At 39.2% G+C, this 12730-nt stretch overlaps 2 protein-coding genes across 2 annotated transcripts; both read right to left on the reverse strand.

Moving 5' to 3' along the window:
* Positions 1–601: 601 nt before the first annotated feature.
* LOC146451312 (uncharacterized) lies at positions 602–6955 on the reverse strand. Its single transcript, XM_085099435.1, has 4 exons — positions 6746–6955; positions 2560–2893; positions 1956–2105; positions 602–1337 (listed from the first exon to the last, which is right to left on the reverse strand). The coding sequence occupies exons 2-4, from the start codon at positions 2873–2875 to the stop codon at positions 796–798; spliced, it is 1008 nt and encodes a 335-aa protein (XP_084955561.1). The 5' UTR covers positions 2876–2893; positions 6746–6955; the 3' UTR covers positions 602–795.
* Positions 6956–9781: 2826 nt separating this feature from the next.
* LOC146451313 (uncharacterized) lies at positions 9782–12284 on the reverse strand. The gene is made up of 4 exons (XM_085099334.1): positions 11954–12284; positions 11088–11310; positions 10657–10688; positions 9782–10417 (listed from the first exon to the last, which is right to left on the reverse strand). The coding sequence occupies exons 1-4, from the start codon at positions 12282–12284 to the stop codon at positions 9888–9890; spliced, it is 1116 nt and encodes a 371-aa protein (XP_084955460.1). The 3' UTR covers positions 9782–9887.
* Between the last annotated feature and the right edge of the window lie 446 nt (positions 12285–12730).

The following is a 12730-nucleotide window of genomic DNA, read 5'->3' on the forward strand; positions in this document are numbered from 1 at the left end:
TGTGAGTTTCTACCTCATTTTTGTTTTTATTGTTTAACATAATAGGTGGCTTTAGGGTCGAGTCTCACTATAGCGAATTTAAACATTTCCTATATTTGACGCGACAATTTTATGCTATTATCTCTAAACAGACACCATCTTTAATCCACAATCTTGGTTTTGTCCATTTCCACTAACCCACAGATAAAACAACTTGACAAATACTAATTGACTTTTTGTGTTTTCCTTTTTCATAATAACTGCAGCATTGAGTGAATTCAAACCAGTACCGTCCTTGTTTTCTACGAAAACTACACTAAGTACATTCTATTATGATACAGCTACGTTTCGAATGAACTGCTACTCTGGCATTCAGTGGTAAAACTGACATTTTTCATTCGAGCTTATCAAAATTTACACAAAACAGAACAGAAGGTCTTGATAAGAAACGCTGAACTGTTGTACACATATCAGTTTGAAGCCGCGCCAACCGGAGGGAAGGGAGGGTGGGCAAAAAATGCCAGGCATCGGTGGGGAGATTAGACAGTCTACGGCATTTAAATAGCAAACATCAGTTATCAGAAGGGGTCCGTGCCTGGGCCCCATCCCCCCACTACCTCGTAGCTATAATTTTGTAGCTTGTTATCAAGAAATAAAGTTTTGTTTTTCATCGATACGTAAAACGCATCTTATCCCAAGGAAGATTTATGAATCTAGGGTCTGTTTCCAACCGTGAACGTTTAGTTGCGTCAGCCATTCTCTCCACCACACGCAAATAGTATTCTTTACGACACAGCAGGTAGAAAAACAACCTCACTATCGTACAAAGATTTGCCATATGTCACCCACGGACATAATCTGTGATGGTCGGGTGTCGTCACAGTCGTAAAATTCACCGCCTTCAAAGCGAAAATAGCGAATCCACGGCTGTACAAATGGTCTTTTATAGAGGCGGTCGTTAGTAAGAAGTGCCAAATTTCCCCATCGATTTGCAGTTGGATGACCCCATTTGACACAAATTGAGGCCAGAATTGAGGTGTCATCTGGAAGGCGGCTAAAGGAGTTGCACGCTCTGGGGGCAGTGTTGGAATTGGTGAAAAACTTCACCACATCGGCGCCTTTTGAATCCTTGTTGGTCATAATGTGAAGTACTCGGCCCGTCTTCTTTTTGAAACAGTAAAACCGGATCTGAGTAAAGCCCATGTCATGTTTCAACTGATTGAAGCCATTTCGTAGAAGGTATTGGTTGTTGGAGTTGTACTTGGGAAGAATGGTTTTATAAGAGTTTGACACGACAATGCTATCCTGTAGAGAATTTGCAGTTTTCATAAGGAAGCGACTAATAAGAAGCCAACCGCCTAAAAGTAAAAAAATAAAATGAAATTATGAATAGTCGGCATGGAAAAGGTATAAACTCTTCCACTGCGCTATAGGAGGCTCATGTCATAAGTTCGACTCCTGCTGGGAGAACTCGGATTTTGTTTTTTCCAAGAATACCTGCTTCACTGACTGAAAAGACACATCTATACTTCATTCACTGGCCCTCTCAAACTCATTAATAATTCATCAAGAGAAAACAAAGAAAATCACTACCGTGACCGTGGTTTGGATATGTGATCCTAATTACCATAAAATTTTGCCAACTTTAGCCTTGAATTTCTCCAAGAATTATTGATCATTTGAGAAGCCATATCAAACACTCGAAAGTGTGTTTCATCAGATATCCAAACTCCTCGAAGTCGCTTTTAAAAAAAAAAAACTCGGCTGCGCCTCGTTTTTTCAACCTACTTCTCAGTGTTTGGATATCTGATGAAACACTCTTCTTCGTGTTTGATATATTACTTAAAACATAGCAACTCGTTTCTTTCACATGATTGATTTTGCTTGTTGTTGTTTTTTGTTTGAGCACGGAGCCCGTAACAGTGCAGTTTGTTCTTTCTCTACTGAACATTTTCAAATAAAAAACTACATCCTACCTCCATCAGTTGTCATGTCACAGAATACTGTGAAGGGGTCCCCTGAGGCTGTTGGGTCAATCCAGTACTCACCATTCCCCTGAGCGTCACCGCTGATCAAAATGTCTTCACAGGAAGAGCCTGGGACGAAAGGTTTTGAGCCTTTCTTTGCTGCAAGAAACCGGAATCGAAGAATTATGAAAAAGAAAGTAAGATCGAATAGATGCATACTTGTTTTATGGTTTCAACAAAACTCTTTGTACCATTTCTAAGTTTGTTCTGACTGCTCGATGGAAACATTAAAATTGCATTTAATATAATCGACGATAGCAAAAAGCACCATAGCCCGATGCTATGGTTCATTTTCGATAGTCACATTTAAGGGTAATAATAATGTATAATAATAATGTTATTTTACGACAAAGTTGCACTCTTTTAAAAGGTTCTGCTATTTCTGTCGCAACAATGGGTTGTTTCCTCTTCTTTTCGTGGTTTAGGTCGTTTAAGGAGCCTCAAAGTAATCTTTGCTTTTCCGGAAGAAAACATTGAAATGTTGAAACCTTTCTCGTCTGTGTTAATTAGAAACTTCAATTTTTATGCAAAGACCGTAAAGTGCGTCTTATACCTCGAAAATTGTTCTCCATGTACGTAGCAGCGGCATTCTCTTCAAAACTTTCAGGCCTTGACTTCTTTGTTTCTTTTTTAAATTGACATTCTTTAGTGTTCCACAGAAACGTCACACTTTGGCATTTTTCTCCTGAACTGCACTCAAAGAAGCAGCGGCCAAAGTTGTCAGCGTGCACTGTTTTGTAGTCATGCCCAACTAAAGCAAAACCAAATTCCTCTCTGTTGTCCCGACATGGGCCATTGCAAGGCTGATCTGCAAAGACTGCTGCGCGGTGGACCAAGAAGAAAAGCAGGGCGTAGGAGAACGCAGCCATATAGTTGTTAAAATGATCCTTGAAGACACAAAATGGTATCCAAATTCAAGGTTAACGTTAACTTAAATTATAGACCAGGTGTGCGTTTCTCAAAACTCCCGAGAACTTCTCGGGCCCGAACAGCTCCCCGTAAAGCTCCCGAAAACGCTTTCTGGTGTTTCTCAAAGCGCACGAACTTTTCGAGCCCGAGAAAAGTCACGTGATTTTACCCGATAATTTTCGGGTGCTAGTAAGCTCCCGAAATGCGTTTTCGTTGTATTGCGTTACTATTATCAAGGAAAAAGTTATCCAAAACGAGAGTTTGAGTTAATTGACAGATACTGGGCTAGACTCAAGCTCAAAATGTTTAAAAATCAAGAAAAAAATTCTGAAAATCTCACAGGTTTACATGCGTTAGTGCGCGCAGGAACTTCGTATAGATGAACTTCAATATTTTGTTGATTCTGTGCAGTAAATTTACGAAGGTAACTCTTACAAATCAGTTATTTTCAGTTGAACTTTCAAAGAATGACGACAGACAAGGCAAAAGAAGTGAAATTCGTACTTAAAAAACTTGATTTTTGAGAGATACAAATAAAGACAGTTTGATAGTTTCCTCAGCGGCTCGCATATTGCCGAGTTTGATAGTGTGGTTAAATTGTATATTTTAAGTGTATAACGGACAATTAATTCTGTCTCTTTTAACGTAAATCGGGTGAGAAGAAGCTCAACTTCAAAACCTACAAATGTAGTCAAATGTTTTCAAACTGAAATTGGCCTATTTACTCGCCGAGATTGCGAAAACTGTAACTGATTCATGGCGCTCGATTTTGTGCTTTAAGAATTATTAAAGCTCAACTTAAGCTTATTTTATTGTAAAATAGAAAGCTTTCACTAAAGATATAAGTCTTCATACAGTGGACAACGTTGGCCTAAGTTTTGTGTTGACTTAGAACATCTCGATCGCCTTAATCACGAACCGCAACTGAAGGCCTCATTCAAACAGTTATTACCACTCCCCGTTTGTGCATGCATCCATGGTGCATGGTAAGTAAGTGCGAGCTTAAAAGACACAGGCTACTGAAATTTATCCTCAGTGACTTATATCTAGACTTAGGTATCTCTTAATTTATCATTTCATCCTCAGGTAATGTAGAAAAAGTATTCGTCAAAAAGGTTGTACAGCAACTTCGTGAAAGAAAATCAAAAACAACAACTAAAAAAACATGAAAGATACCCACCTTGTCTGATTCTGGAAAACTTTCATCGGACAACGCTAAGCTGCAATTGTGATAAGCCATTTTCTTGCAGTACAACTTATTTCTTATATAATTATCAGCCTGTACCTCGAAATTTCGAGTTCATGGTAATGCGGTGTCCGAAGACGCTAAAACTTTCTCAAAACCAAAACATCCCTGGACTTGTTTTTATTTTTGGGGGATTTGCCAGCAACGTTTTCAGTTCATTCAAACGAGTAGCCAATAATAGCATGGAAACTTTGACAAGTCTTGACGGTTTGACAGATATATGGAAACATTGACGAAATGCAACAACGGTGAATTTTAAAGGTCAAGATTAAAATAGAAACCAAACAGTCTTCACGTTGTGAACCAGTTAGCTCAGTAGTATCTGCGCTGAAATCTGTTTTTAGGAACAGCATTTACACGTAAATTTATTTTACAAATACAGTTACAGTTTTCAGCTGGAAAAAATTAAAGTTGTAATAAAAAAACCGTGTTCTAAAATAATCTTTCCAGCTCTAACACGAAAAAATTCCCCAAAAATATCGGGAGACAATTCGGGACACTTTCGGGTGCTCTGAAAAACACTTCTCAGGACCCGAGAAAAACACCCGAAAAGCGCCCCGTAATGTTTTCGGGCCCGAAAAGTTCTCGGGAGTTTTGAGAAACGCACGCCTGGGCCCAGTTGCTCGAAGCATGGTTAGCGCTAGCCCGAGTTAAATACCATGACAACCTATAGGTTTTAATACCTCTTAACCAATGGTCAGCGCTAACCATGCTTTGAGCAACTCAGCCCTGAAGATTATTAACAACATGACAAGTCTTCCACTGAATATGAATACAGTCGACTCCCGATAACTCGAACCTTCAGGGGAAATTGAAAAAGGTTCGAGTTATCGGGAGTTCGAGTTATCGAGGGTAAAATTATGTAGAAAATGACCTGAAAGGAAAAGAAAATTGGTTCGAGTTAGCGCGAGGATCGAGTTAGCGAGGGTTCGAGTTATCGGGAGTCGACTGTATATGAAACATATATTTGAACTGCGTGTGGCAGATTAAATAGAAGAACGATCCTCGCAGTTTTTTGCGAAAAGAAAGCCTCTACGATACCGGTGCAGTGCTCTACCAACTGAGCTATCAAGCCAACTGAGAGCTGAACAGATCATTTTGTGAGTTGGTAATATACCCGTGGATGAATATATGAATATGAATATATGAAACATATATTTGAACTGCAAATGACAGATTAAATAGGAGAATATTTACGCAAGTTAGGCAGTTGCGAAGAGAAAGCCTGAAACTGAAATATTCAGGCTTGAACGGAATTAGAACCTATGACCCAGTTCTTTATCAACAGTGAGCTTTCAAGCCAACTGGGAGCTGTAATATACCCGTGGAGGATGAATAAATGGATATGAATGTATATGAAACTTATTTTTGAACAGCGGGTGACAGACTATTAATAGAAGAAAGGTCCTCGCAGTTATTGACAATTTTTTCAGGCTGTTTTTTTTTTTCGCAACTGCTTACTTAAATAACTGCGAGGGTCTTTCTTCTATTTAATCGATTCCAATAAAAATTTGAGCAGAATTAATTTTCTGCAGATCATTTGTGAGTGTCACACTGAGCAAGAGAAAAATTTTTAGTTGTCAGCTGTCGTAGACTCGTGTTTGTTTTGGCCTTCAGTATCTCCACATTAAGGTTACCTTATACCTTAAAAGTTGGCTTCAAAGGTGTCTCGCGTCCATGCGATGTAGCACGTCCGATTTTAACTGTAGATACCTACACCATTATATCAAATTAAAGCTTATAGAGCTGGCTATCAAACTAAACTAAGAATTTTGAAATAAAATATGAATTGCCGAATTTTTAGCGCTGTTTTCTCGAATCAATATTATTCACTTCGAGGAGCCACATCAAAGAGCTAAAACTCAATTTTGAACAGTAGCTAGTTTAACATACAAACAACAAAAAAGTGTCTGCGAATGTTTTCTTTCGAATTTTTTTCGTATTTTTTCTCCGAGAGCGATTTCTGTACAATCACTCCACATTTTTTTCATCCTATTTCGAAAATATTTTATAACTTTTCACTGCGATTGAATATGGGAAAACGCAGACACGTTTTGTTAGCGCTTTGGGTCCGGAAACTGAGGAGCAAATTAAATTAGCGAAAAACAAAATTCACTTTGACTTGTAACTTTAAAAAAGTGATTCGGACACTCGCATTTAGAGGTCGTGAAAAATTCGACAATTCATTTTATTTCAAAATTCTTGGTAAAGTTTGATAGCCAGCTCTATAAGCTTTAATTTGATAAAGGGGTTTAGGTATCTACAGTTTAAATTGGACGCGCTACATCGCTTGGACGCGAGACACCTCTGAAGGTATAGGGTAACCTTAACAGCCGGATCTTGTACAGAAAAAAAAGGCTGGATTTTGTGAACCTCGGTCCTGGATTTATCTTTATTTTCGCTCTTTACGCGTTATCCGTTTGTTACGGTGAAGATGTAACCCTTGCTTTTGTAAACGTTTATAAAAACTTCGTGAAAACCCTGTTCAATCAATGATTCACTAAAAGAAATTAGTGTAGAAAAGAACTGAAATGAGATGAAAAACACATCATAAAGGAAGACAAACCGCTATGTTTTAACTTACTAGAGGACTTTGCAGTTGCCTTTCCCGTGTATTTCCTCAGGTATCATTGGAGAATGATCTTTGAAGTGCAACCTTAACTGTGACAGAACTCATACTGAAAGTAAATTATTGATTCTTTTGTTTTCTCCATCCTACTTCCTGGTCCTATGGAATTGAAGAGTTAATCAGAATCATCGTCATTTTTATTGGCTGCTTACAACAGAACGAAAGGCAAGCATCGCTATTTAAGTCAATATCTGTATTTAAACAGAGGCCACTCGTAAGACAGATTGTCACATGGCGGAACTCCACGCATTCATTTGCACGTTCATAGTCACGTTTCATCTTACGATTAAACTATTTGCCACCAAACTTGTAAGATTGCGAAAACAATGATGTAGGACAATTAAGAGAGACCGCTTTTGCAAGTAAACAGCGCTTGAGCGAGGAGTGGCGTAATGTTGTCGTGTGATTCAGTGCGTTTTTCAAAGTTTTGTTTGTCTGTTAATGGCTATGAAAAAAATTACTCAATGACGGCTCCTCTGGACATCAGTGTGTCTCGAGACGAGGTCTAAAGAAACACTTAATTTCTTGGGAGCAAACCTGTTTTCCTCGAGACCGGTCATAAAGTTTTAAATATTTCATAGTCTGCTTAGAACAGCGGGATGGAGTCAAAGTACTGTAAGTTACAACATGCAGCTGTTGCAGTAGGTAATTGTTAATATTTAATAGCTTGGAAATGATTCCCTCTCTCGATTGTATTGACATCTTAGTACGCCCCCTCGTTTCTCCATTTCATATCTTTCGGCAGGTAGGTAATATTTCAATGATGATATTCCTTCTTAGTATTTGCTATTAAAAGAACAGACACAAACTTAACCAGTTAAATGAAAAATCGCGCGATTAATTACAAAATCAATTTTAAACAAGTCCGAATGACAAAAAAAATTGTATCGCCGAATTTCACCTGCTTAAACGTTTATTTCCTTCGGAACTTGGCTTGACCGACAAATTTTCACCATTGTAATTATGTACATAATTTTACATACCAATATATGAAAAGAAATTTGCTTCAAGGTATGAGGGTAATTAAACCCTTTCCCATTTATATGTATATGTCGCAAGAAACTTTGAAACTAGAACAACAATTGCAAATTCGACTTACTGTGTGATAATAATGGCCTTGCTATGAATTGCACAAAACTCCTCTAATTGCTTCATTGAAAATAATAGCTTCAGAGCACATTCTGCCAGGAGAAAAACTGATAGACATCGAGAGAGCAGTCTCATTGTTAATTATCAAACGCGCCTATTTGTTAAGGGAGTTTGGTTGTTTGCCCTCCATACCAAACAACCAGTTCAACACCTTGCCTCGATAATTTTGTCAAGTTAGGAAATAGGTTCCACTTGCTTAGCTTTCTTTAATTTTCTTCCTTTTCCTTTTTTGTTTGTTGTTTGTTTGTGTTTTTTTTTTTTGTTTTCTAGTAGGAGGGGCGCGGAGGGTTGTGCTAATGGAGAACGAAAGTTTGAAAAATACGCGTTTCAAAATTACGTGTTTTCATTCGTGTTTCCAATCGATAGCATCTCTTGTCCACAAGTAACACATTTCTCTCCAGTTTCCACATTATTACGGTTAGGTTACGTCTTTGAATGCTATAAAGGAGTGGAAATCCAGATCTATCAAAGAACTGGAAATATCACGCGGCTCAGTGGTGAAGCGAGGTGATAATTTTATTACCAATTTACAGACTAAACAGTTCGCATGAAAGGTATACATGTACATATGTTAGAGCCACTGGAGGTTCTGCCAGTTTTACTAACATAGTTCGACGATAATTCAGCTCAAGAAATTGTTTACACCACAACTGAGTGTGTCCAGCGGAAATCCTTTCCCAAACACCCCCCCCCCCCCCGCCCTCCCCGCCTCCCCACTAAAAGACGGAAAAAGGCCCGGTCTAGATAGACGAAACAAAAATGTTCCAACTAATTAACACTTGAGTGAATTCAAAGCTATACCGTATCCTTATTTCCCAAAAAAAGGCTACCCTGCGGAAACGATTGCATGTTCTTCGACTCAGTCAATATATTAAGGTGCATGACGTGGTACCGTGACATCATATGAACAGTGAAGCTTTTCTATACATAACGTTAACTTACCAAAAGTTTAGCAAAGTAGCAGGACAGTGCATAGCCCTAAATGCTGACTTGACCTATTAAATATAATTTCTTACAAATTATTCCAAAATGGAAGTCAGTGTCACCAGGCTACGTGCCAGGACAAGGTCGTGGAACCTGCGGATTCGTTGAATGTTTTGTAAGCTCAGGTCGTTCCTTGGAAATGTTTCTAAATAACAGTTTCAGTACCGAAACAATGCTAGCTACATGTTTTATTCTTGAGGATGATGTGTTACTCACTATGGCACAGCTATACTCGGAAAATAAAAAAATCGAGTTCCCCCAACAGGCGTCAAACCTACGACCTTCCGATTACTAGCTCGGTTGCTCTAGCTATATCACTGACTGAGCTATAGGAGACTCGTTGGCGCTAGGCCATTCAACTAGGTTTCTCTAATAAACATCCTGCATACTGCTAGGATATGAATATTGATGTCTGACATGTGCGCTATGAAATAAATAATTAAATGTGATGGTATCTTTTAAGCCTGGTAAATACATGAGAATGATATGTGTTATCCAATCAATCACACAGGCATACTCGGAAAGAAGAAAACCGAGTTCTTCCAACAAGACAGATGGCTTTATGAATCCAGCTACAGTTACAAACCATGTTTCACCACGTCATCAATGTGTTACTATCACACGCAAAATTTGATAGCAAGGATTTTCACCGCATCAATGTTGTGTGGAAAGTTGATGCCTTGCAACATGGACGAGCAGACTATTTTCAGCGCCATTTCCACTCCGGCCATGACGTTAAACTCGTAGCGTGCTGGGGGTGCAAAAATTGCGCAGACAATCGTCTGCTTGTTCATGTTGTACAGCATCAACTTTCCGCTAAAGGTATCTTTGCGAAACAAAACTACGCTGTTTTGTGCTAAGAATGGTCATCGCGAATCGCTGCTGGTAAAATCGGCTTAGCAGTATGCAACTGAACTGATAATGCATGCAACAGGCATGCCCAAGAAAGCAACATCACTTATCGTTATCGCACAAAAATTTGCCAAATATCGCCCACGGACATGGGATTGGATGAAGTGTCGTCACATTGAGGGACGTTGCCTGTAAGGCGATAAAAACGAACCGACGCCCATGCTAATGGTCTTGTAAATAGGCGCTTATCGTTGACGTGCGACTGATGTCCCCATCGGTCTTTAGTCGGGTACCCCCATTTATCGCAATTCTGAGCCAGTAATGACTTGTCATCTGGAAGACGGGTGAAGGAATTGCAAGCAACAGGCATGGTGTCAGAACTGGTAAAATACTTCACCACGTTTGCTCCTTTTGTATTGTTGTTGGTCATGATGTGAAACACTCGACCTGTAGTTTTCTTAAAACAGTAAAAGCGGATCTGAGTGAAGCCCATGTCCTGTTTCAACTGGTTAAATCCATCTCGCAGCAGGTAGTGTCTGTCGGAATTGTACTTAGGAAGGACGGTTTTGTAAGAATTGGACATGGTTTCATCCACTACAGAATTTGCAGTTTGCAGAACGCGAGTGATGAGAAGCCAACCGCCTGAAATAGAAATACAATTATCAAGGAAAAAATTTAATTATTGACTAAAAGGTGATTTGTAACCGTTTCATGCAAGTAGCTTTTTATACTACAGTTTTTGGATTGTTTTAAAGCTTTTCGTGTGGATTTCAGGAAATGTGGAGGTATTTTCCTTGTGCTGGAGCATCGTGCTGTTCATGCAGGATTATTGTTAACGTCCCTTTTCATTTTTTTTTTATTTTATACTTTTCCTCCCACACCTGTCCCAAGCAACCCCTTTCCTCCAACGCAGCTACACATGCACACAAACTTTAATCATCCCAGAATGATGTCTAGCGTGGGTTGAATGCTAGCTGATTAATGCCACAGGCTTGCTCAAGAAACATCTTCAATTAATTTCCATGCAGTTCATACAGGGGAGCTACATTCAAGACATCTTAGTACAAACTGAAGTTTTATTACAAAAAGGTGTGTTATAGGCTCAAGCAGAACGGCAACAGGAAGTGCATTCAGGCGAGGAATGGAAAAAGATAATATTATTTTCGCTGCATGAAGGCTCGATTATATTACAAGCCGTTGATCAGGGAAAAAAGAGCCCGCGCTCCTCTTCCGATCTGCATGGAATTTCAGTTGGACTCGAAAGAGCCACCCAAATCGAGGTTTCGTCGTGGTATTGCCTTAAAAAAAGCACCAAACATAAGAAAATGTAAATTTTTCTTCCTCGAAATATTTTCCAAAGAAAAGTTGAAGTCTTTGTCTCCTACCTCCATCAGTGATCATGTCACAGAACACTGTGAAGGGGTCCCCTGAGGCTGTTGGGTCAATCCAGTACTCACCATCCCCCTGAGCGTCACCGCTGATCAAAATGTCTTTGCACGAAGAGCCCGGGACTAAGGCTTTTGAGCCTTTCTTTGCTGCAAGAAACCGTCATGGAAGTAAGAAAGTAGGATTGAATAGATGCGCACTTCATTTTACCGTCTTAGATCTTAGTATGTAGCTCTCCTTTTACATTAACTATAGAAGCGACAGCGAATGTAAACATCCATTACTTAGCTCCACTCGGTGGAAAAATTAAACAATTTCTACAAAATGAGAGCAAGTATCACGATATCCTTAGTGTAACAGAGCAGTTTATCTCGTTTCCTATTACTGCAAAGGCAGATGCAGGAGATAATATGAGCAGGGATTCTCAAATGCCTGAGTCTACAGTAGACTCGCCTCAAATAGGTTTTTTATACTGTGGCGTCGAAATTGAGCAAGGAGCGAAGTCAATGGATTCCACGAAAACGGACTTTGAGAAATTCTAGGTCCACTGATAGTCTGCTAAAACACCCGAATTATATTTCACAAAATAAAGAGCATCTGCGCTTATCGTCTCTCGTTCATTAACATAGTTGTATTTAAGGATTCCGTACCCGATCTACATCAAAACTTTGGCTCTGACAGTGAATTAAATTAGCCTGTTCCTTTCGTGATTTGTAGTTCATCGTGAGTTCTGCTTACTGTCCGGCAAACTTGCAATTATTTATTGCAAAGACCTTTAATTACTTAAAATACCTCGAAAATTGTTGTCCATGTACGTAGCAGCGGGATTCTCTTCAAAACTTTCAGGCCTGGACTTCTTTGTCTCTTTGTTCATTTTACATTCCTTAGTGTTCCACAGAAACGTCACACTTTGGCATTTTTCTCCTGAACTGCATTCGAAGAAGCAGCGGCCAAAGTTGTCAACGTGTACTGTTTTGTAGTCATGCCCAACTAAAGCAAAACCAAATTCCTCTCTGTTGTCGCGACATCCACCATTGCGAGGCTGATCTGCAAAGACTGCCGTGGGGTGGACCAAGAAGAGGAGCAGGGTTTGGACAAAAATAGCCGTAGTTGCTAAAATCATCCTTGAAAAGATGAGAAATGATTTGAAATTCTTAATTATGTTTATTGACAATAATAAGTAGTATAGATATGCATTACTTGTTTAAAATACTGAAAACATGCGATTAACGGCATCTTGCTTCATTCAATTCGGGTATTTCCGAATATGCTATTCTAATTCTAGTGTAGGGTAACGTTACTCCAATTTTAAGTGAAGCCCCGTAAGTGAAGGTTCGATTCAAACGAGCCCGATAGGCGAAAATAATTGAAATCTATTGAGAGCGTTTGCCAGTGCATCTCGTCCAGTTGGGAGTTCACCAAGAGCGAAAGTTTGCATTTCGTTGAATCTAGTACTGTCTATTTTTTAACAAAGTGTTGTAAAGTGTTGTTGTTGTTGTTGTTGTGTTGAAAACGTTACGGGCTAAGCGAGGGCGCGAAGATATCGTTCTTGCCCACTATCAACGTCTT

Source organism: Pavona decussata, unplaced genomic scaffold, assembly GCF_977016875.1.
Source record: "Pavona decussata unplaced genomic scaffold, jaPavDecu1.1 SCAFFOLD_391, whole genome shotgun sequence".
In the NCBI taxonomy this organism is placed as follows: Eukaryota; Metazoa; Cnidaria; class Anthozoa; order Scleractinia; family Agariciidae; genus Pavona; species Pavona decussata.

Bases quoted from the DNA above. Each gene is read 5' to 3' on its own strand.
- LOC146451312 (XM_085099435.1), bottom strand. From the start codon at position 2,875: ATGGCTGCGTTCTCCTACGCCCTGCTTTTCTTCTTGGTCCACCGCGCA. The intron at 2,106-2,559 runs GTATAAGACGCA...GGTTTCTTGCAG, and splicing joins CATGGAGAACAATTTTCGAG to CAAAGAAAGGCTCAAAACCT. The intron at 1,338-1,955 runs GTAGGATGTAGT...TTTTACTTTTAG, and splicing joins TGACATGACAACTGATGGAG to GCGGTTGGCTTCTTATTAGT.
- LOC146451313 (XM_085099334.1), bottom strand. From the start codon at position 12,284: ATGATTTTAGCAACTACGGCTATTTTTGTCCAAACCCTGCTCCTCTTC. The intron at 11,311-11,953 runs GTATTTTAAGTA...GGTTTCTTGCAG, and splicing joins CATGGACAACAATTTTCGAG to CAAAGAAAGGCTCAAAAGCC. The intron at 10,418-10,656 runs GTGTGGGAGGAA...TTTCTATTTCAG, and splicing joins AAAGGGGTTGCTTGGGACAG to GCGGTTGGCTTCTCATCACT.